The 22,432-nt window shown below is 40.6% G+C and overlaps 3 protein-coding genes across 7 annotated transcripts; 1 reads left to right on the forward strand and 2 right to left on the reverse strand.

Annotated features, from left to right (window-relative positions):
• Positions 1-454: 454 nt before the first annotated feature.
• Positions 455-8,548, reverse strand: LOC141808197 (OX-2 membrane glycoprotein). 4 transcript variants are annotated; one of them, XM_074694633.1, is made up of 7 exons: positions 8,345-8,548; positions 8,006-8,086; positions 7,595-7,915; positions 6,471-6,800; positions 4,551-4,835; positions 4,010-4,111; positions 455-2,389 (listed from the first exon to the last, which is right to left on the reverse strand). In XM_074694633.1, exons 2-7 carry the CDS (start codon positions 8,082-8,084, stop codon positions 2,262-2,264), a joined length of 1,245 nt encoding a protein of 414 aa, XP_074550734.1. In that variant the 5' UTR covers positions 8,085-8,086; positions 8,345-8,548; the 3' UTR covers positions 455-2,261. The 4 variants fall into 4 exon arrangements, with proteins under 4 accessions (XP_074550734.1, XP_074550733.1, XP_074550731.1 ...); XM_074694632.1 differs by having other exon boundaries at positions 8,006-8,116; XM_074694630.1 differs by having other exon boundaries at positions 8,006-8,119.
• A 711-nt stretch (positions 8,549-9,259) lies between these two features.
• Positions 9,260-14,811, forward strand: LOC141808195 (Golgi pH regulator). The gene is made up of 14 exons (XM_074694628.1): positions 9,260-9,503; positions 10,255-10,314; positions 10,468-10,571; positions 10,651-10,757; positions 10,864-10,965; positions 11,084-11,204; positions 11,292-11,372; positions 11,453-11,562; positions 11,645-11,733; positions 13,044-13,136; positions 13,242-13,337; positions 13,675-13,764; positions 13,850-13,915; positions 13,999-14,811. Exons 1-14 carry the CDS (start codon positions 9,462-9,464, stop codon positions 14,203-14,205), a joined length of 1,368 nt encoding a protein of 455 aa, XP_074550729.1. The 5' UTR covers positions 9,260-9,461; the 3' UTR covers positions 14,206-14,811.
• pdzk1 (PDZ domain containing 1) lies at positions 14,809-18,937 on the reverse strand. 2 transcript variants are annotated; one of them, XM_074694627.1, is made up of 7 exons: positions 18,676-18,937; positions 17,647-17,857; positions 16,131-16,463; positions 15,862-16,055; positions 15,558-15,779; positions 15,160-15,480; positions 14,809-15,073 (listed from the first exon to the last, which is right to left on the reverse strand). In XM_074694627.1, the coding sequence occupies exons 1-7, from the start codon at positions 18,880-18,882 to the stop codon at positions 15,020-15,022; spliced, it is 1,542 nt and encodes a 513-aa protein (XP_074550728.1). In that variant the 5' UTR covers positions 18,883-18,937; the 3' UTR covers positions 14,809-15,019. The 2 variants fall into 2 exon arrangements, with proteins under 2 accessions (XP_074550728.1, XP_074550727.1); XM_074694626.1 differs by having other exon boundaries at positions 15,862-16,463.
• Positions 18,938-22,432: the final 3,495 nt, after the last annotated feature.

The following is a 22,432-nucleotide window of genomic DNA, read 5'->3' on the forward strand; positions in this document are numbered from 1 at the left end:
ATTGGAGATGCAGTGCTGATGACAACGCAATTTGTTCCCACTCAGAAACTCTGACAAATACAGACTCTGTGGAAAGAGCTGACATTCAAATGCTGAGATGAAAGAGATTTTTGATAAACAGGGAATAAGAGTTTATGTTTAGCAGCTTTCAGTTTAGAAGACTCGGGAAGTGACAACTAATTTAAAGAAGTTAGCAAGAAAATTGATACGCAAACATTTATGTAACAAAAGAAATAAACTCTGTGTGTTAACCAGGGTTAAGTATACACATGTGCAGCAGCCGCTTGCCTGTGTTTGACTCTGCACAGTATGAGCCCATACTCTGCGGCCTGGCCTTGGATGAAAACCACCACAAAGTTCAGCATCTGGAGGCCAGGTCTGCAACATCAGTGTTTCATATTCTTCACATTAGTTGAAATAAAAAAAGGTTAAGATCATAGGACAGAGACTGATAACAGATTTTGTTTGTTTTATTCTGTTTGTGGCATTTTTTCATCAACTTCACATAACTGGTCATTTTAAATATGTAGCTGTAGTTGTTCTGTATAGGGCTGAATCCTGGGCTTTCTCTCACATCAATCAAAACAAGCTTTCAGCTCATGAGTGCTGTGTTCATATACAGTGGAAATATGCAGACAGAGGAATGCTGTATTGAATCGTTTGACTGGTGAGGAATGTGATGCTCCTGATTGAGCTCCAGAGTCCTTATACAAGATCATTATGTTTTATACACAAGACTAAAATTACATTGTATCAGGCAGAGTTTTAAATAAAACAAAATAATGCTAACCTAAATGATGCATCACAAGCCGCCCAAACCCATCACATCTCCTCTCTGCCATCACACAGCCAACAAGACATGCATTCCTTTCAGGGGCACTGAAAAGGTTTCTGCATGGCTCCTCCAGAGAATTCATGCAACCTCTGACCGTGGAATTTATCCTCAAAAAATATGCACACACACTCTCTCTGTCTCTCACATACACAAACAGATCTCAAAGCATGAAGAAAATCTGCTCCAGATATTACACAAACAAGACATAAGTATGCAGCCTTTTTCCCAGATTGAACCAATAAGGAGCACGACTTGGTTCAGCCTGCTCTGAAAATATACAGAAGATGAGAAGCTCTTCAGGGGGGGGGGGCACATTATCTCATTAAGCTGAATTATTCTATAGGATAACGTTGGAAATACTCTGTAGCTTTCATCTGTCTCTATGATACAGGTGTGGTTAAGGGACTGATAAAAATGTGCAAAAATTAAGACTTTGAAAAGCAGAAGAATATATTTTTTTGTTGTTTTTGCAAACTCTTGTCAAAAAGTAGTAAATGGGGCCTTTTTCATGGGTTCCATTTGACCACAGACGAACAAACATTTGGTGCAATAAGGGCCTGTGTCCACTGACACCGTTTCTTGCACCTGCAGCGCCCACAACCACAACTTTTAAGCACACCAGCTCACACTTGCTGTTGACAGATTCTAAAAGATGTTTCACAGGACTTGTTCTTACTAGTCACCATTTCATTTTCAAATGCTCTGTTTGCTTCATATTTTCTTTCATTTAATTGTATTTTGCAAAAGTGAAAACAATTGGTAGCATTTTAGCGTTAGCAGCAGCTGCAATTTGGGAAAAGGTGTCCTAGCAAAATGCGTGTGGTAGGTTTTTCTGTAGTTGTTGTTGACAAAGTTGATATCGGAAGTCCTTACCCCCCTCTTGTTTTTGATTGGTCAATGATGAAGAAGTGAATTTTTTCTAATTAGATTGCTGTGCATGCAGTGGTAACATTATCCTACACTAGGTGTTCATAGACTTAGGACATCAAACTCTGAAAATTACTGAAAATAGCCACTGCCAGATCAGAAATCGCTGCTAAAGGACACAAGCCCTTGCGTGTTTTCAAAAGTTTTTGTACAACATAAAACCAGAGGAATAAGCTATTATATTTTAGTCTAAATACGACAGACATTACATCATCAGACATCAGACGGACAAAGGACAGTTTTTAACATGTGCAATATGCTGCAGCAGCAGGATCCCTGTATTTCTACATCCAGTACAGTAGATCTGCTGCATGGTGGAATGGATAACCAGTCAATCCCCAAAGCCAAGGAGAGAAAACATGAAACACATCCATTCAGTGTCTCTGTGTTGACTTGATGTGAGGACAGCCTGGGGATTTTATGAGAGTCAGATTCAGAGGAGCAGAGATGAATGTCGTTGTATGAGTCAGAGCTCCTGAACAGGATTGTATGTGACATCCTATAGAGGTGTGTCAGAACTTCTTCCCTTTGGACCCAACGATGATGTCGATGATGATGAAGATGCAGGACACAGCTCAGTTCTGGTGACTCTGAGAAGTCCTGCCTCTCTCCTCGGTCTGGTGTCATCTGAAAAATTAATCAGCTGAAAAGTAATGAAGAAGAAAAGAAGGACGTAACAAAAAGAATGACTTTTAAAAGAGTTTAAAGTTTTCTAGCCGCTAAAAAAACACAGTAACAAAATAACCAGACAGGAAAAAGAGAGAGGAGACTGTGAACCTTAGGTCTGCTGCTGTTTATCCAAATGCTGCATGTAGGTACTTTCAACAAAGTAATTTGATTGGCCTTGGGTGTCATGAACGGCGCCTCCAAATAAAATGAATTATTATTATTATTATTATTATTATTATTATTATTATTATTATTATTATTATTATTATTAGATATTCACTCCAGAGAAGCTACACCTCTCAGATTTAATGATGGGAAGAACTTCATCACTCTGTCATCAAATAGTAAAAATTTGTTCCTGAATGTTAGCTTAAAGAGAATCGGTGGATTTCATCACATACTGCACAATAATAATAATAAAATTTCAGAGACCTCAGACAGCACATGACTGCATCCACAAAGTCAGGTTCAAACTGAACAACCCACAAAGGAAATAAAACACAAACAGGATCCAGACACACTGGAGACTTCTCTGGACCTGAGTCTGTTTGATATAGATTAAGGGGAAGCAGAAAAAGGTTCTGTGGTCTCACATGTCAAAGTACTCGGTTGTGAAATCTACCCTAAAAGATGAGAGGGACCACCTAGCTTTTTAGCCCTGCACAGCAGGAGCGGCATTATGGGTGGGTCCAATGGTCCCAGGCCATTTTTTTAAATGAAAATTGGTGAAATTTTGTCACTTCAAGTTCATTCTGTTATTGTTAGATGCCCTGTCTTAAAAAAGATGAGCAATGAGTTTGGCAAACATATTCTAGCCTTTCGGTAAAATATAAACAGAGTAATGAAACATTCAGCCTCATGTTACATGGATGAGTCAGCAGAATGGTTTTGGGAAAGACAGTAGATTTATTGCATTTTATTTAACTGTGGTTAATGCCGCCGTTTTAACAGCCTATAATACATCTAAAGCCATATTAATGCAGCTCGCTGGTGTGTTATAGTGCAAAGCTTTGATCAGTATGGAGAGTGATAGCAGGTAAATCTGATGCACACTAACATTATGAAAATGCAATCAAATGTTAAAAGAGCAAAAAGAAACCAAATCCACTTTAGAATCAAACACTGTAACAGCAGTTTATCAGTCGGTCATTTTTATTCATTTAACTTAATGTTTTGATTTCCTGTTAATTTAAAGAATTGGTCAACCAACTTTTGTAATTCCTCCTGCACAGTAAAAAAGCCAGGCATCACTGATGGGTGCTTAACTGAACTGCCTGCAGTGCCAACTTTTCCTCTGTTGAAAATATTTGGCACATCATGACACAAAAATGTCAACAAAAGAGCAGCTGAAATGAGCAGTAAGAATGAAGCAACAAGTCAAAAAGTATATACCAAAGCAGCTAGGAATGGTTATTATTAGATCCTGTCTATGCACAGTCTGGGCTTCTACATGCACAAATTTTGGAAAAACAAGGTTAAGTTAAGACTTGGTTTGCAAATGCCTCAGAGCAGGACCTGTCTCCACAAAATCTGTCTAAGAGTTTAAGTCTGGGTCAGTTAGTTTATCCCTTGACTCACCTTCTTTGCGCAGGAAACACTTCCAGAGGCAGAAGCAGAGAGACATGACCAGCAGAGCTGCCACGGTGGTGACTGAGATCAGGATGGTGAGAGCCGTCCCAACTGAGAGAGAACAAGACACAAATAACATTTTTGAACTGACGACTGATCTAAAAATGGCCTTAAACCATAAACAAAAACATTTCTTAAGTGGTTGGAGCTTTTCTTAAAGTAATCTCAAACGGAATCATCAGACAACAGCTGGATTACTCTCTTTCCTGTGAGTGACAAAGCATGTGTCTGTGAAAAATGACAAAAAGAAAAACACTACCAGGCTACACAAAGCTGAATCTCATGTTTAAAAAGTGAAGACACGGAAATCGTTGTTTAAAGAGAAGTCTGTTAAATATCCAGATCATTGTCCGACTTTTTTTTCACTTTGTTTTTATTGGATCTTCAACTTTCTGCTATCCACATGATTATTCTTGGTAGTAATGGCTCAGCTTGCTTGTTTCGTCATCTTAAGTTTTAAAGAAGTGCATCATGGTTGTCGCTAACTCACTTTTTGTGTTCATGGATACAGCAATCGGAGACTCGAGCCCTCTGTGGTGCACCAAGCATTTAACCGACACGTCTTTCAGCAGCCCTGATTGGACTGTCAGCGTGCTGATGACCAGCGTGGTCCCGTCCGCCTGTGGGATCTGCGTGGTCACAGGAGGGCCCATGGTGCGGTTATCCCTCTCCACGTTCCACACAATCTCCACTGGGGGGCGTGACACGGATGTGCAGTTGGCTTCGATCACACCTGGAGAGGTAGTCTTGTAGCTCACCTGAGGTTTGGGCAGCACTGGAGGAAGTAAATTTTGACACACAAACATGTCACATGTTAGCATCACGCTAAGTGTTGTATGGGGAAAACAAAAACAAGAAACCTGGGAGTGCTCATTGAAATGATGAGACTTTGAAGCCTTTGGATCAGCTCAGATTTTTGAATTCCTGCACACTTAAGATCCACAAATGAATCCCTGCCTGTTTTCAATCCCTTTCTCTCAGGGCTGAGTGAGGAATGTGATACACTGGAGCTGAGAACGTTTTTATTGGCAAAAACATGGTTAGCCACAGATATTTCACCCTCATACTTTCAGTCTCTTTTCAGAGATCTGGGCCGTGAACCCAAACCTCCATCGCTGTAGAGGGTTATCAGATTTAAAGAGGGTCAAACCAGCAGGAAAAAGGCGTAACAGTCCAAACCATGAACACACGCAGCCTTTTTACTGAAATTAAACTCCATTGTTTATCTGTTAACTCCTCGTATCCTTGGAAACACAATACTACAGGGTTTCCAACACTAAGGGGTGTGACCCTGACAATGGATCCAGATTTATGCTACTCTCATGGTTTAATATGGTTTTCAGTGTTTTACCAGCCACTGTTGGAGAGGAGGGCGCCGCAAAACAGTTGGACTAGGATGTGTGGGAGGCAGCAAGCAGCATCAAGCATTAGCATGAATGCTAATCAAGCCCCACACCTACTGTACTGCAGTTTGATGTCAAACAAAAGCTCATCTGTTCAACGAGATAAGTTTGAGCGAAAGGGAACGAAAGAGGAGTGAAAGAGCAAACAAGCAGAACGAAAGAGAGAAAGACAAAGCACAGAGGGAGTCAGTGTCCGCAGCAAACACTGACACAGTCAGGGCCTCGCTCCCTGCCTCCATCACTCCCTCCAATGGTCCATTCATCACGTGGACACACTGTTCTGTGTTTGTATGAGTTAAAACATCAGCCAGCAGCTTAGCTGCACTGTATCATGGGAAAAAGATCAGCATTCCCGTTTTATTCCAAGAGAGACTCCATCATCACATCAGAGTCATTTATCTCTCACATGAGATCATGTCTTTCCTGAAATTTTCGAGTATAATCAAGGAGAAACAAAAACTAACCAATCAACAGCCTTCAATGCACACTATATTTTCAATTTAAAGGATTAGTTCAGATTTTTTTGCAATCAGAAAAAAATATGTGCCTTCAATTGTCTGGTCTGAAATCATAAATTCTTCTGTCATGGTTGTCATTTTAGTTCAAAGCCCTTTCATTCTTTTGTTGCTGCAATCTGAGTTTCATTGGGACAGATTAATATGCTCTGGTACACACATGTAACAAACACGAGAAAACAACAGGAAAACACAAAACACATGAGCATCAGGGCCTTGTTGGTTGGCTTGGAGGGAATGAGGCACAAATTTATTTCAAGCATAAGTTGCTGCAGCTCAGGCCAGCAGTGGATGGGTCCCAAACCAAGATGGCTGTCCCCCTCTATTTCTAATCTCACCGCAAAGCAAGGCTAAACTTAGTTGGAGTAGCATTATCAACAAGAGAGAAAATGTTTCTGAAAGCTATATAAACATCCAAAAACATCCTTTAAAGAAAGTTTTGGTAATTCTTTGAGCTATATGTTCATGAAAATGTGAAAAACACTTGTTTACCAAAGGTGGCGAGGCAAACCGTGGAACTCTTCAGCCCTTCAGCGTGCGTGCTGTACATGCAGGTGTAGCAACCCTCGTCTTCAATAACAACAGGCTGGATGATGAGCTGACTGTCAGACAGTGAGGCGCTCAGCCAGACTCTCCCTTGGTATGATGGCTCTATCATGGGGTCACTGCGCTTGGCATAGGATGCGACCTCTGCAGAGTCTCCGTGTGGAGGGGTGTGCCGCCACATGACTTGCTCCACCTTCTCAGGTAAACCATAGGAGCAGGAGAGGGAGGCCTTCTTGCCACTCACAGCTGTCTTGTTGTTGTCAACTGTGATTCGTGCTAAAGAGACAAGAGAGACAAGAGGGTAAAAATACAGGGCAAAGTTAATATCCAGAAATATGAGGCACCAAAACAGAAACCTATCAGTGGAATCTGCAGCAGCTGTTTCTGGTTAAAATATGAAACCTCCTTCTCCCTCTGCTTCACGCTGCTTTATTAACCTGACTGGAAGATCTACAACTGGCTTGTCAAGCTTGTGTTTAGAGTTCAGGAGGAGCTGAACATCTATATTCACATATTTTCTCAGTAAATCCCCAAAGAACCTTTATATAAGCAGCTCACACAGAGAGGTATGAACTGTTTCAGGGCTGGAGAATCAGTTTGGTTTGATAGTAGAAGGCTGGTGCAGAGTGAGAGCATGCAAAATCAGTTATATTGCATTCAAGTTAAATAGATTCCAACGTAATTATGAGCAGCATTATGGGATAAAAGGGGCTTACGACAGATGGCAGTTAGTTTGACACAGATGATACCTCACAGAACGAGAAATGTCAGCGTTACAGCTAATTTTAAAGGCTTGCTTTTGTTTTAATTTCGTTACACTGAACTGACTTCAGATGCCTCAGCTCCTCTGTTTGATCTCTCAGAGTGAGTTGGGTGTCTTCCTGTAACAACAGCCACTACTCAACCTTGGCTTAAGAGGAAGCTTCTCCTCCCTAGTTCATGACCTTTCTGACTGTGTAATAACAACAGAGTCAACTCCTGGCCTGTGTTGTAGAAACTAATGTGTTATCTGAATCCATTCTTTAGGGGTTGAGGAAATGATGGAGTATATGTGTTTTGGCTCTACTCACAGTAGACAGTGAGGCACGTCTGTCCCTGCTTGGATCCAGAAGGATGCATGTCAAAGATGCAGATATAACAACCCTCGTCCCTGAAGCCCACCCTGCGGATGGTGATCGCTGAGGTGTCTCTTGGAGAAGTGGCGAGCTCCACGTGCTGCTGTCCACTCACACTGTCTCTGAGGCCAGGTTGGTAGGTGAGCAGGGTCTGGTTCTGGACGTCCAGCCAACGCACCTGCCTCAAAGATTCACCTCGATCCCTTATAACAGTGCAAGTCAGGGTGAAGGGTTTTTCAACAGGAGCTTCAAGACGCTCAGGCGCTGTTACCCTGCCTGCAAGAACCAGTAAGTAGAAAATTATTACTAGCTACTTAATTTACAGTTTGATTTCTTTATAGTTTCTTCTCAGTGTGACCTACTCACCCTGCAGTCTCTTCACCATCAACAGGACGAAACACACCAGCAGACCTTTTCTACAGCAGGCCTGGGCCATCATCTTCATCACTATTCATTTAACAGGGAGAGCCAAGAGTACTACTAACACATGAGAAAAAAAGTAAGAGCCATCAGCAAAAATTCAATCTAACACTCTACAGCTATTGTAATTGATGGTCAAACAGGGATAAAAAAAAAAAGGCGATACAACCTTAATATAACAAATAACACTGAAACGCTGTTGGTTAAACTACAATGTTTCAAAAAGAAAATCTGTTGATAATCTTACTTTTTTTTTACCCCTTTACATAAAAGTTCAAAACTCACCTCTACTTGTCCAGCTGTACAAAGGTGAAAACCAACGGTTAAAGATGTTCTACCACTGCAACATCCCACCTCTTCACCTGTCCTTAAGATCCAGCAGTCCTGTAAAACATCACCCCACAAGCGACTAACTATCTGTCACTCATCCGACTTTTTTCTTTCGTGTGCACCACCACCAGCACAATGGACACCAGCCTGTGGCTGCTCCAAACTCCAGTCTGCTGTGTATGGGCAAGCTTTTAAAGGAGAATATGAAGCATTGTTCGGGGCCTAACAGTGCTCTCTAGTGTTGAGTAGTGTGAAATTCATGTTGGTGGGTTTTTTTTTTTTTTTTTTGGTCTCAATGACATATTATGGATCAGTTTCATCTTATTGTTATGTCTATATTTATCGTCGTCAATATATTTTTTTTTGTACAGATTTTCGCAAGTTTAAATTATCTGTTAAGCATATTGCTGTTTTAACTTTTGGCATTACCATAACTGTTATCTTGTACATTTATTCATCCACTTACGTATTTTTGCCGTCTGCATTTTCCTCACCGTTTGTATTTCTTTCTTTTGCTTACTTGTTCCTATCTGTGGTCCTTTTGTTGTCAAGCACGTTACAAACTACTGTTTTCAAAGGTGCTGGAAAAATAAAGTTACAACTGATACGATTAAATTCTCAAGATGCAATTCTGTCGCCCTCCTCGGGCAAATCTGGTAATTACAGCGATCCCCTAAAGTCCTCAAAGCCTCAGATGGATTATCAGCAAAACTTAAACAACAAAAAAAAAACATTATTTTTTTTTTTTACAAATTAATTACTCTTTAATGTTTCTGAGTGTATGATTTACTGTCATTTAAAATCATTTTTTGTACTCCGTGTTTAGCTTGTGTTTGACATCACATTCCAGAAACGGAAGTGGATCGCAACGGCGCATATTGATGACGTTCATGTTGACAGCCGCCCAATATTCAGAGCTGAGACCAAAAAATATCTAAAAATGACCTCAGTTATAACATAGCAAACATTTAGAGGCCTGATTTCTCTAATTGACACGAACTGAAGCATCCTCGACCTTGCTGCACATGCTTCACCTGGATTTCTATGGACTAGTAGCTGTTTTTAGGACATCATGTCGTTTCTGGTGGACTCAGTCATCATGTTCACCTCACAGGTAAGCATAAGTTGTTAAAGTAGGGCACACTGGTACACGTAGTATTACTATCATGAATAAACACCCTGTGTGTGTGTGTGTAATTATCATGAGCCACATCGTTTTAATTATTGTACCCTCTGGTTTAAAGTGAAGTTTCCATTGATTGTAAATACTTTACGTTTTAGTATCTCGAACTGAAGTCTTTAATAGTCCTGATGTCTTTAACCACTAATCTAGTTTAAAAAGCATTCAGATTTATTATAAATACAACCGAAGGACACATGTATTTACCGAGCACAGCTCTTATTATTTCTAATTTCTTAGTTAAACGAAGTATTCATGTCGACGGAAAGTGTAATTCCAGATCAAAAGCCGTAGTTAGAGTCTAATATACGTTAATAACTCATTGCAATGCATTGTTAAGAGACAGTCTGTCGCACTGTTTGTTCCCTTATACATTATAAATAAAATAAAGAACAACATAACTTATTTCTTTTCTTTTTATCGAAGAACTGTAAATAAATAATAGAATGTAAAGTACATGTACTTTATTATTTCCTGAAGGCAAAATCGGATAAAATATGAACATGATTTGCAAACAGTTTTAACAATGTAGTACCTGTCTTAGATATCATTGTATTTTGCACACTACAGTGATTAAACGTTCATCCTTTATAATTTGGTATGGGTCCCTTGCAAAACTTGCAAAATACTGAAAAAACATATTAAAAAATGTGTACATGTCTCAGTCTGATGTATTCCAACACAGGTGTTCTTCTTTGGATTTGGATGGTTATTCTTTATGCGGCAGCTGTTTAAAGATTATGAGGTAAAGTACTGTTGGCAGCACTCCCACAAACAAGAATAATCTTCATAATGAATGTGTATCCTGCTAGATCAGACACTGAGCCTATCAACCTGTAGAATGAGTATCTTAATCACAGGAAGTCCTCTGAATCATTACTCCTTGTGTTGCTGACAGGTTCGACAGTATGTTGTCCAGGTGGTTTTCTCCATCACGTTTGCTTTTTCATGTACGATGTTTGAGCTCATCATCTTTGAGATCCTTGGTGCCTTAAGTAGCAGGTAGGTTTATTTTCTTTGGAATGTGTTTTTTTTGTCCGTTTATATCTGCTTATTTATGATTGTTGTATTTTTGCCCCAGCTCGAGGTATTTCCACTGGAAGCTGAATCTATATGTGATACTGCTGGTTCTTATCTTTGTGGTGCCTTTTTATATTGGTTACTTTGTCGTCAGCAACATACGCCTGTGTGAGTAGAGCTGATTAGCCCATTTTTTTCTAAACAAATACTACAAGTTGGGGTGAAATGTGCTCTTGAAAAGATTTTTTAAGTGGCTTGCTTTGTGTCCAAGCAGTGCAGAGACAAAGGCTTCTGTTTGCCTGTATGGTCTGGTTTACCTTCATGTATTTCTTCTGGAAGTTGGGAGACCCTTTCCCCATCCTGAGTCCAAAACATGGTAAATCTGCATCCATATGTGCTTATCTGTTTACCTAAAGAAACATTAATTCATCAGGATTTGGTTGTCTACAATGAAAAGAAGTTAAAGCAAAGGTGTTCCTGGTGTCATTTTTTAGGTATTCTTTCCATTGAGCAGCTAATCAGTCGAGTCGGTGTCATTGGGGTCACACTTATGGCCCTGTTGTCGGGTTTTGGTGCGGTCAACTGTCCCTACACATACATGTCTTATTTCCTCAGGTAAACTTTGCAAATTTTTCAATCATCATTCAGAATTGCTTGTGTAAGAAATGATGCTTTGATGCTTTTGTTTTCTTATTTTCACAGAAATGTAACAGACAGTGACATTCTTGCTCTGGAGAGGCGGCTGCTCCAGACTATGGATATGATTGTCAGCAAAAAGAAAAGGTAAACAAATAAGAAAAAGATCATGATTAAGATCAATAAGATAAAGGAAAGTGTCTCTAACGTTTTTACTGTGTGTGTAGGATTGCAATGACAAGGAGGCAGATGTACCAGCGTGGGGAGGACCAGAACAAACAGACAGGATTCTGGGGCATGATCAAGAGCGTGACCTCTACACAAACAGGCAGCGAGAGTATCCTTGAATGACATATAACATACTATGTCAGTTCTCATGTGATCATACAGTTATACAAGCCTTAACTTCCTCTCTTCAGATCTTTCTCTGATCCAGCAGGAGGTTGATGCTCTGGAGGAGCTGAGTCGACAGCTCTTTCTGGAAACTGTGGACCTCCAATCCACAAAGGTAACACATGCACATATTTACATATGCACACATGCCAAACATGCTAAATGTATTGAATATTTGCCTATTAGCATTGCCTATAAAATGGCACGCACGGTTCAGTGTGGCTCTGCTGCCCTCAAGTGGCCAAAATAAATCAGTTACTGAGGCCCTGGGTGTATTTTAAGTGTTGAATTTGTCCTTATTAGCACAGTTTACAGCTCTGACTGTCCCATGACTCCTGGAAGGGCTCACATAAAGTGATACCTGAAGTTCAGTTTCTTTGTCTGCCCAAGCTTGAATCAGTCAACAAAGAAATCCTCAGCTTTCTGTCTGTTATCAGTGAGGAGTTTTATCACTTGTTTATCTGTCCAGGTGTGGTTGCAGTTCTAACCCTCTGTTTGTGATCTCAGTTTGTTCCCTCCTCCTCCACAGTTGATTGTTACACTGGTGGTGTGAGCTGTAGGAACTAGTCAAGGATTATTGAAAAGGTTAAAAGCAGACTGTCCTAGGGTGGGAGGAAAAGGGGAGGAAGTCAACAAGAATGCACCTTGCGTCACCTCTCTGTGTGACGTGACCGAGAAATGTTCACTGGCTAGAATGTGAGCATTTCATGTGTGTTTTTATGACACAGACTTCTGTACTAGATGATTTACTGTCTTATTTTTGGTATTTGGTCTTTACAATCAAGGTTTGGTGTCCCCTAGTATAAAGTAACTCTGAGGCCATGTACATATGTAGCCTGGTATCTGGGAAACATATTTTTATACCTCTAGGCCTGTCATCCACACAAAACTGCAGTTTTACAACACTAAAAACAATGTTTTCTGAAAACTCCAACCAAAATGAAGATTTTGGAAAACTCTGATTTCATGGTTTCGTGTAGACGCAAGGAAACAGAGTTTTTGGTTCTTGGACGTCACCAACAGGGGTTCATTCTGATTGGCTGGCATTGGTTTCACATCTGGCCTAAATAACGGCTACAGATGTTACAGGAGGAATCATTGGATGAGAACTTAAAAGTTATAAATAGTGACTACAGAGTTACTCCCCTGTCATTCTTGTTGTTTGACCATTTTCACTGTTAACACATAAAAAATTGTAAACGAAGACGATAAATCAAAGTTTTGTTTACTCTTGATTGCATTCTGTATAAACATGCTGGAGTTCTTTGTATCTAAAATCTTTTATCAATCTTTGCTCAAATCAGTACCAGATAAAAAATTTTATTGCTGTTACAGACTCACGCATTTACTTCTACGCCCATGTTGATAATCTCATGTGTGATAAATTATACGCTGAGTCTTTACCCTCACCTCTCTGATTTGTAGGAGCGAATCGAGTATTCAAAGACATTCCAGGGGAAGTACTTCAACTTCCTCGGCTACTTCTTTTCCATCTACTGTGTTTGGAAAATCTTCATGGTGAGCACAATAAAATTAGTAATACCACATTCAACTGTTTTTTTCTTCAGCATTAAAGAAAAAGCAGAAATATTTTGATTAAAATCTCTTTTTTGTCCAACACAGGCCACCATCAATATCGTGTTCGATCGAGTGGGAAAAACAGATCCGGTTACAAGAGGAATTGAAATCACAGTGAACTACTTGGGCATCCAGTTTGATGTAAGATACACACACACACACACACATACATACACACACACACCCATGCACACACCTGCAGAAACAGCCTTGTCACACAGCGTGGCTTCCTGTAAAGATAATTACTTGCAGTGTTATCATCTCTCCGTGCTGCTTCTCTGCTGTGAATGTGATAACGATCACTTCACATCATTCCCTGTGTAGAAAATGATATGTGTGAGTTTACACCGCTCGTACTCAGAGCGTGGCCTTTCTGTTTTTTTTTAATTCTACAGGTGATAGAGGCAGATTGGAAATGATGCTCTTCTGTCCTTTCGCTGGTTTTACTTCTGTTCTTCTCTCTCTTCCATCATCTCAGGTTAAATTCTGGTCTCAGCACATCTCTTTCATCTTGGTGGGAATAATAATTGTTACGTCTATTCGTGGCTTACTCATCACTCTCACTAAGGTAAATCTAATGCATGATGGAGACAGAAATTATTTAAGAAATTAACCTTAATCTAACCAGATCTACTGCTTTTTTGTGTCTCCAGTTTTTTTATGCGATTTCCAGCAGCAAATCATCGAATGTCATCGTTCTGGTCCTCGCACAGATTATGGTGGGTGTGTTTTTTCATCTTAACAAACAGAGCATAACACTCAAGAGACAGACCCACTCAAACTTTGCCTCTCTGCCTCTCAGGGAATGTATTTTGTGTCCTCTGTGCTGCTGATGCGTATGAGCATGCCGCTGGAGTATCGCTCCATTGTGACTGAAGTTCTGGGAGAGCTGCAGTTTAACTTCTACCATCGGTGGTTTGACGTCATCTTCCTGGTCAGTGCGCTGTCCAGCATCCTCTTCCTTTATCTTGCACACAAGCAGGCACCAGAGAAACACATGGCACTCTGATCCCCACACCAACTCCTGGAGGGACACTGAATCTGGTTTCATCCAGGAAGAGTTCTCGGACATGATTATCTGGACTGCATGTTCCTGAATCAGGAACAGCTGATTGTTAGATGCAAAGAAACCTTTAAGAAGAAGTTTCTCACTTTAAGAATCCACGGATCAAAAATGATTACCTTGATATGATTCACAAACAAATCAGAAACTCTGTTCTCTGTGCCCTTAAAGTCTTCACTACTGTAACTGAAAGGATTTTTACTCCTGTAGTCTAAAGACACTGGGGCCGGACTGTTCTTGGCCACTTTAAGAGTATAAATCCACTCTTTGGAGGAGATGTTCTGATATTTGTCCTGAAGACTGTTATATTTGAACAAATGGTGTGATTTTATCGGGAACATAAACACAAAGAATTGCGCTGAAGTCAGATTTTATGTTTTTATTTGTGTTCGTGAAAGTGGTCGATTGTTTCAGAAAGAAAAACAAAACTTTGAATTTTCAGAACATTAAATAAAGACGGACACTCTGGTTTAGAGAATATACATTAAAGACCACAACATTTTAATTTAGCTTCTTTTTCTCTGTACAGGCACATCTGGGTGGATCAAGACAAGATAAGTCAGGATTACGTTTGTTCTCAGTATTTTAAACGTGCAGATATTCAGCTATGATCGAGGTATGACCCTGAGCTTCTGAATTCATTACTGACCATGCTTTCCTGTGACATACATTGGCTGTACGAAGCGCTAATTGTCAAAAAGATTGATAAACATTAAGAATGACAGGGGTGAAATCAGGAATGCAGTCATCCAGTGGCTGCTCAGAATCTCTCATCAAAACTCTCCCGTGACGTTTTCGAGCTTGTCGATGAAGTCTAGGAGAAAGAGAACATTCAGATTAGATTACATTATTTTTGTTTTTTCTTTGTCAGCTTTCAGGCAGAAAGAAAACACAACTCACCCTGTCTCTGACTGGTTCGACAGGGGTCTCAGGTCTGGCCTCCTCATGTCTTTCCTCCTTGCTCGCTTCTGCAGTGTACGCCTTGTGCACCTGAGCGTAAGATGTCTCGCCGAGGAGCAAGCGTGTGATGCTCACCCCGTTAGCTTTCAGCTGGTTGTAGACACTTCTTTTGGCCACCAACATTTCCAGGGAGCTCCCCCCTCTGTGGATCAGCGCCACCACCTCGTCATGGCTGCTTTCCTCCACGTTTACCCCATTTACCTCCACCACGATGTCATCATCCTCCAGGCCTGCTTTGTCTGCAGCTCCACCCTTCACCACCTGGAATCACATACGTCTTCGAGTTCACGACTGAAACAAGTTTGATTGTAATGCTGCTGATTTGTGGTTGATCTTACCTCCTGGATGTACTGTCCAAACACACCATGGATGCCATTCAGGTGGAAGCCGAAACCTTCAGGTTCCCTCTCCATGCGACACAGCTTCGGCTTCAGCACCCTTGTGTCCTCAACAGGCAAGGACGCCTGGACTGTCGCAGGTGACTTTATGGCTTCTGTGTAGCTGGGCGGCAGGTTAGTATCGTGCATCTCCTCCCAGAAAAGCATTGGTGACACCTTCCCCTGTGTGGGACATCAGGATGTTTTTATTCAGCCTGTCTGCTGTTCAAAAAAACAAACAAAACTAAGTGGGAAAGTGACTCACCAGTTTGCACATCTGGTCTGTTTCTTTGTCCACCACAAACAGGCATTTTTTTCCACCTTTTCTGACTATGTCCACCACCTGCTCATGGCTGAAGCCTTCTATGTCCTTCCCATCCACAGCCACAAGTCTGTCCATGTCCTTCAGTCCAGCTGCTTCAGCTGGGCTGCCTCTGTCGATGTCCCTGATGAAGTGTTCTGCATTGTGAAAGAACAAGCTGTAAGAACACAGCCTCAAACAAAACCAGTGAGAATTTCCTGACCTGGTCTTACCGTTTTGGTTTGGCTCTCTCTTGAGCAGGAAGCCGTATCCATCCGGTCCTCTGGTCATGGTGGCTTTGCGCGGCTTATGTGGAAGATACCTGGTTGTGGCTAACCATGCTCCTATCTTCATGTGCTTGCTCTGGAAGTGCTTATCCGTTTCCTCGTCGACCAGGAGGAACATGAGACATTTGCCGGCGGCCTTGATCTTGCCCACCACTTCATCGTGTGTCATGCCTTCGACGTTCTCTCCGTTGACCTCTAGAAGACGGTCGTTGAGTCTGACTCCTGCATTGTGAGCGATGCCTCCTGGGGCCACCTCTGTCATGAACAGACCTTTGTTACCTAGAAAGGAACATACAAACTATGAGATGTTTCAAATGGGCAGATATTGCTATGTTGATATTTGACAACTTTGGCAAGTTTTCAGAGCCTTTGTGTTTCATGATCATGGTCAGCCATCCAGAGACAAAGAGATCCAAAGAAGCAGCGATCTTTAGCCTCCTTTCCTTCCCCTTTTTAATTTTAGGGGACTTTTGTCCCTCTGTTCAATGGACAGGATGATAATAACAATAATAATAATAGTAATAATACATTTAATTTGTGGGCGCCTTTCGTGACACTCAGGGTCACCTTACATAGCAAAAGTATAGTTTCCTAAAAACGATAACACAATCAATTACACAGAAACAACAAGCAACAGAAGTGAGGATGGCTTGGTCAAACAGAAAAGGCCAGTCAGAACAAATTAGTTTTAAGGTGTGATATGAAGGTGGAGAGACAGGTAATGTCCCAGATGGTTTGAGGGAGACAGTTCCAGAGACTGAGGAAAGCTCAGGACCCCATTGAAGATGGACAGGCAGGAGGTGTAAAGAGGAGCGTGGAGGAAGAAGAACAGAGAGTCCTGGAGCGTGTGTAGGTGTGAAGGAGATCAGAAAGGTAAGGAGGTGTGAGGTTGTTTAGAGCCTTGAAGGTGAGGAGGAGAATCTTGTAGTAATGTGGTATTTGATTGGCAACCAGTGCAGTGGTAAGCAGCAGAATCAGATGAGTGGGACTCAAACCAAAGCCTCTGTGTGTGGTACATTTAACTTAACCACAGAGGCCCGGTGATTGGTTTCTTGGTTCCTTTTTTTGTTGGTCTCTATGCAGATGCTTGTTCTGTGGGTTCGAGTCAAATCTTTCCATTTTATGAAGGCAAAAAGTCTGATTTTGTTTATCATTTCTGTTTCTGTTTTGTTGTGTTGTTATTTTCTGTCCATGTCTTACAGAAAAGATTGTTACATAAACAGCAGGCTACAGGTTTCATGAGTCAGCAGTTGTTAATCTAACTCAAGCCCAGGTTGTAAAGCAGTGTTTCATTGCTCTCTCTGGTTAGAAGTGTCACAGGATTTGATGTGGTCGGATGTAATCAGTGCTCTTGAAACTCCCCCTGACACTAAACCCTGGAGTTCACCTGTACTTTACTCCAGCAGGGTTATAAAGTTAACAGCTGAAGCAAAGAGCTAAAAGAGTCCTCATGTCAGCTCACCTTTGACTGTGCGTAGAGAAAGCCCGTAGTTTAAGCTGGTCTTCACCAGGTAGCAGAGTTTGGGTTTCTCTGTCTGTTTGGAGACTCCGTTGGCCACTGGTGCGGAAGCGTTGGACATGTTCACTCCCTTCTCTTTGGCTTTCTTGTAAGTGGCTTCTTCCATGACGTGAAACGTCACTGTTGCACCACTGTTTCTCACCATATCCACCACCTGGAAGGAAATCCAGATTAAAAGTTCTGGAAAATTATGCCTGACACAGATTAATCATTTATCTGACAAGTACTTCTCATCCTGACAACTTCCCTGACTGTTTATGTAGCTCTGTATTTAATGTTCTCCTCAGTTCATATGGTGGCTCGTAACAAATATGCTTTACAAAAAAGTTCTACTGTAGCTGATGTTGTAAAAACTGAAAAATGAAATAGTTTAAATTTAATGTGTGCGAGAACTTGAAATTTTTAAGTAACCTGATACCTAAGAAGTGTTTTTTCCTATGACTAAATGACTGGAGATGAAACAATCCAATATCTTTGCACGAATGTTTTGGGACAAATTGTGAGACTAAAAAAAAAGGCCTAAAAGAGACTTAATTAAAATAATGATTATAGTTAATTTAATCAGTTCAATAAAAAATGTCTAAATTTACTTAAACATATTTACTTTAACATATTTAATTTTAGAAAATAATTTAAAAAATATAATTTAAGAATAAAAAAGTGATTACATTTGTTATCAATCCAATGAGGTAAAATAAAGCATTTGCTATTAAAAATAATTATAACTGTATTTAAAAAATGATTTAAATAATATTTAATGTATTTAATTTCAGAAAAAATAGTTGAAATTTGAATTTTTCAAAAAATTGAATTGTGGGACAAATAGAGGAGTATCTTAGATTAACCTTCCTCAACATGTTACACCCCCCAACCCCCACACACACTCACACACACACACACACACACACACACACACACACACACACACTCACACACACACACACTCACACACACACACACTCACACACACACCTCGGAATGGGCCAGTCCATCGACATACACTCCGTTGACTCTCAGGATGCGGTCTCCATCTTTCATCCCAGCCAGCTCAGCTGGACCTCCCATTTCCAGGCAGCGGATGAGGTGACCCTGCTCCCCATGCTCCACCCTCAGGTAGAAACCAAACGTCTGGCCCGGCCTCTTGGTTAGAGAGATCACCTTCGGCTTGTACCCGGCCATGTCCTTCAAAACAAGAGCGGTAAGAAATTACAATTACAGAGAAATTACAGAGAAAACACTCATCACCCACAAAATGTTGACTGTTGTCCTCTGTCTCCCTCTGGAGCACTGTTTTACTCACATTTTAAGATATCAACTGATAAAAATGACTCATTATTTTCACTCTTTTTAAGCAATGACGACGTCATTCTGGTCTTGTAAATCTTGAAATAAGACATTTTCTGGACTTGTCGGGTGAATGTGGCTAAAATTGAATCTTAAAGACATTTTGACTAAAAATAAGATATGAACACTCCCAGTTTTGTTGGTGTAATATTTGATAGCAGATAACCCTGGACCTAAAACAGCTGTAAAAGTGCTGATAGCTGAAGATGAAGAGCTACTCTTCCATACCAGAGCTGATTAGTTAATGGTTAATCGAAGCACACCTGACGTCTCTGCCTTGAGTGACAACCTTTGAATGTAGGAGCGTCTCTCACTGTAATCCTCTCATAAACATGTTGTTTCCATTTGTTGTTGGTGTGTGGACCCAGAACAGCCGCTGGTTTGGAGTCAGTTGTTTTAAGTTACTTTGTGCTTTAAACCTTCAGACCATCATTGCATTCTGTCTTTACAATAAAAGAGTTTAGGGCGTTTTATCCATAAAATCTTAAATAAGTGACCACCCCACTGCTGTCTTTCAAAGTGAATTTGTCTTGAGTTTTCTTGGCAAAATAAAAAAGGGTCCCAAACAAGTTCAGGGTGTAAAGATTTCACCAGGCTCATAACTTTTCAACTTTGGCAACTCAACAAGAAGCAAACAGACCCAGAATCGCGTAAAAACACACCTTTAATAAAAGCTAGGCTCAATGTTTGTCATCAAAAAGTGAAATTTAATGAAAAAAAACAACGCTGCATCTTGTAAAATTAGACTCATGTACTGCTTACATAGTAGAATAGTTAACATTTTACTGAATGTTCATCATTCACAATAATTTGTACTTGTATCAACTCTTAAACCTGTCTTCATGTGACAACTTTAACCCTTTAAATGACCTTTGAACTAAAAATCAGGTTTTTAGAGGCTAAAAAGGCAGTATTGCAAATATCCCTCATGTAATCAAGGATTGAATGGATGAAGAGAATAAAATAATATTTCAAATACTTTTTTGTATTTTCTTGTTAGTAAACCCTCAAAAAGTCACAACCTTCTTTGAGGTGTTATTTTCAAAAAAAGAAATTGACCTTTTCAAATACATTAGCTGTGTTATCTCATTAATCTGTAGTCCTAAATTTGGAAAAAAAAATATACATAATTAATCACAGAATGATTGTTGTGAAATCAAACTCACCAGCTCCTTTCTGCTCGGCGTCCCAGACCAAAGGAGGAGCTCACCTGTCGCTGCTTTCCTGTTATCTATTTTATCTTCAACCTGCTCTCCCCCTCCTCCCCCTCCTCCTCCTCCCTCTCCCTCCTCTTTCTCTCTGCGGGGACTTTGACAGGCCAAAGGTGAGCCTAAAGGCTGAGTTATTTAACAGTGTCTCGTGTCAGGAATGTCTCAGGAGGCCACGGCCCTGCTGCCGTCTGTGCTTGGAGGGAGGGGAGAAAAACCAAGAGGCAGTCACCTGTTCAGCGGTCCAAGGTTCAGGATAAAATCTGCGACGTCAGGGATATCAAATCAGGCAAATCACAGTCAACACTGCATCAGAGGAATGTATCACATCCATCACTTGAATAACTCAATCTGACATAAATCTGAAAGGACTTGAGTTAGAGAATAAAAAGTAAAATGTACTGCATATGTGCAGCAAAGGTATAAGTCGTTAAAACAGAAAAAAAAACTTTCACATGAGCAAAAACTACGTTCTTAGCACCTCCTTTTCACACCAGCTGACTGGTGTTCAAACTCTGATAAAGAAGCTTTAACAGACTGTTAAAAAGCCCATTAAGTTATCTCCATTAGTCTTTCATTGGTTTTCTAGGAAGCAGCTCCTAGATTTGCACTTTTATGCCCTCACAGGTTAAAATTTTACCTCTGTGTTTTATGTTATATCACTTTTTTTCTTAACATGATATATTTGAAAACCTCTCTGTGTAGAAACAGTTTATCTCTTATAATACACATTACGCTGATAGAGCTGAAGATAATCTGGGGTGTATTTGAGTTTTGCAGGTTTATAGTTGCTGTGATTGCATACTATGGGAGTGTCATCAGGCTTGTTTTAACACTGCCGTCCTTTTGGATGGGACAAAGGTGACAAAAACTCCTCCAATGCCAAGAAAAAGAACCTGCAGACTATTTGAGTTAATTCATTACTGTGTAAAAACACACAGAGACCACAGAGCCAAACAAAGACGTCACTGCAGCAGACTGAGTTTGTCACCTGTAACATAACCTTGTTGGTTTAGTAAAAGGCGTATATACCGAGGCACCAGAAGGCACAAACACGAGCTGTCAAGTGTTACCATGGGAGTGATTATCTCCAGCCGATCATCATCAGCAGTGAAGCATCGGTAATCAACATGTCATGCCAGTTTGTGATTACTGCACTCCACTGGGAGCACTAGTCTCTCTCTCCATCATAATTGTCATCTTCACATGGGTTGTTTATCTGGGCCAAGTGTCTCTGCTCTGCCTCAGCCAGCTAATGAGACCAGGGGAAGGATTAAAGGTGTGCAACATGGAGTGATGTCCCCCTCCTCCCTTCTTTCTCCTCTGGGTGTCAATTGAGCATTCAGAGGCCATCAGAAGGTCCCTACTCTTCACAGAAATACCAGGGTACACAAAGAAGGGCCATTTCAGCCTCCTGAACATACAGGTGGCACAAAGGAGCAGTGGCGTGGACAGACTTTCTGAAGGGCAGGGGCAAAGTGAAAAAAGGACATAGGCCTGTGTTTGTACAACCCAAGAGAGCATTTTACCACCAAAGAAGGCACTTAAGCATGCGTTGTTACTTCCTAAGAGGGTACTCAAGCACAATGTGTTTTTTTCTTTTTTTAAAAATTCTTTTATTGGATTTCTTCAGATGAAAAACACAAAACATCAGTCCAGTCTTTGTACTAAGTATTTGCTTAGTTGGTCACACACTACCTACAGCATTCACCCAAGAGCACATAAAACAAAAGACAAAAAAAACACAGAGTAACAAAGCAACATTCACGTACTTAATCCTTTGTCGAGGTGCACCTAATTTCAAGAATTTCAAAATTCTTTCCCATTTTGAAACAAAAAGTTGCAAGGGGCCAGTTCAATGTTTCGGTCAATCAGAAAGGTAATTTAGCACACATTTTGGCTTCCAAGCAGGCACTATAGTGCATTTTTTAACAACTGGGCCATGAGGTTGGGCGACTGACTACACTGCTGCACATAAGCAGGGTTTCTTCATTTGGGGAAAAGAGCTTGGGTACACTTGACATCCATGGGTCATAATCAGAGTTATTACAGCCGCAGGACTTTTAAGTAGAATCCTGTATTAAATATATCAAATCTAACTATCCCGAAAGGACTTTGTATGCTCCTCCCTGGAGAAAAATACAATTATTTAAAAAAAATGAGTGAATGTGTTTGCC

Source organism: Halichoeres trimaculatus, unplaced genomic scaffold (assembly GCF_033239565.1).
Source record: "Halichoeres trimaculatus isolate MK-OKI-2021-1 unplaced genomic scaffold, fHalTri1.1 fHalTri1_scaffold_19, whole genome shotgun sequence".
NCBI classification, from domain to species: Eukaryota; Metazoa; Chordata; class Actinopteri; order Labriformes; family Labridae; genus Halichoeres; species Halichoeres trimaculatus.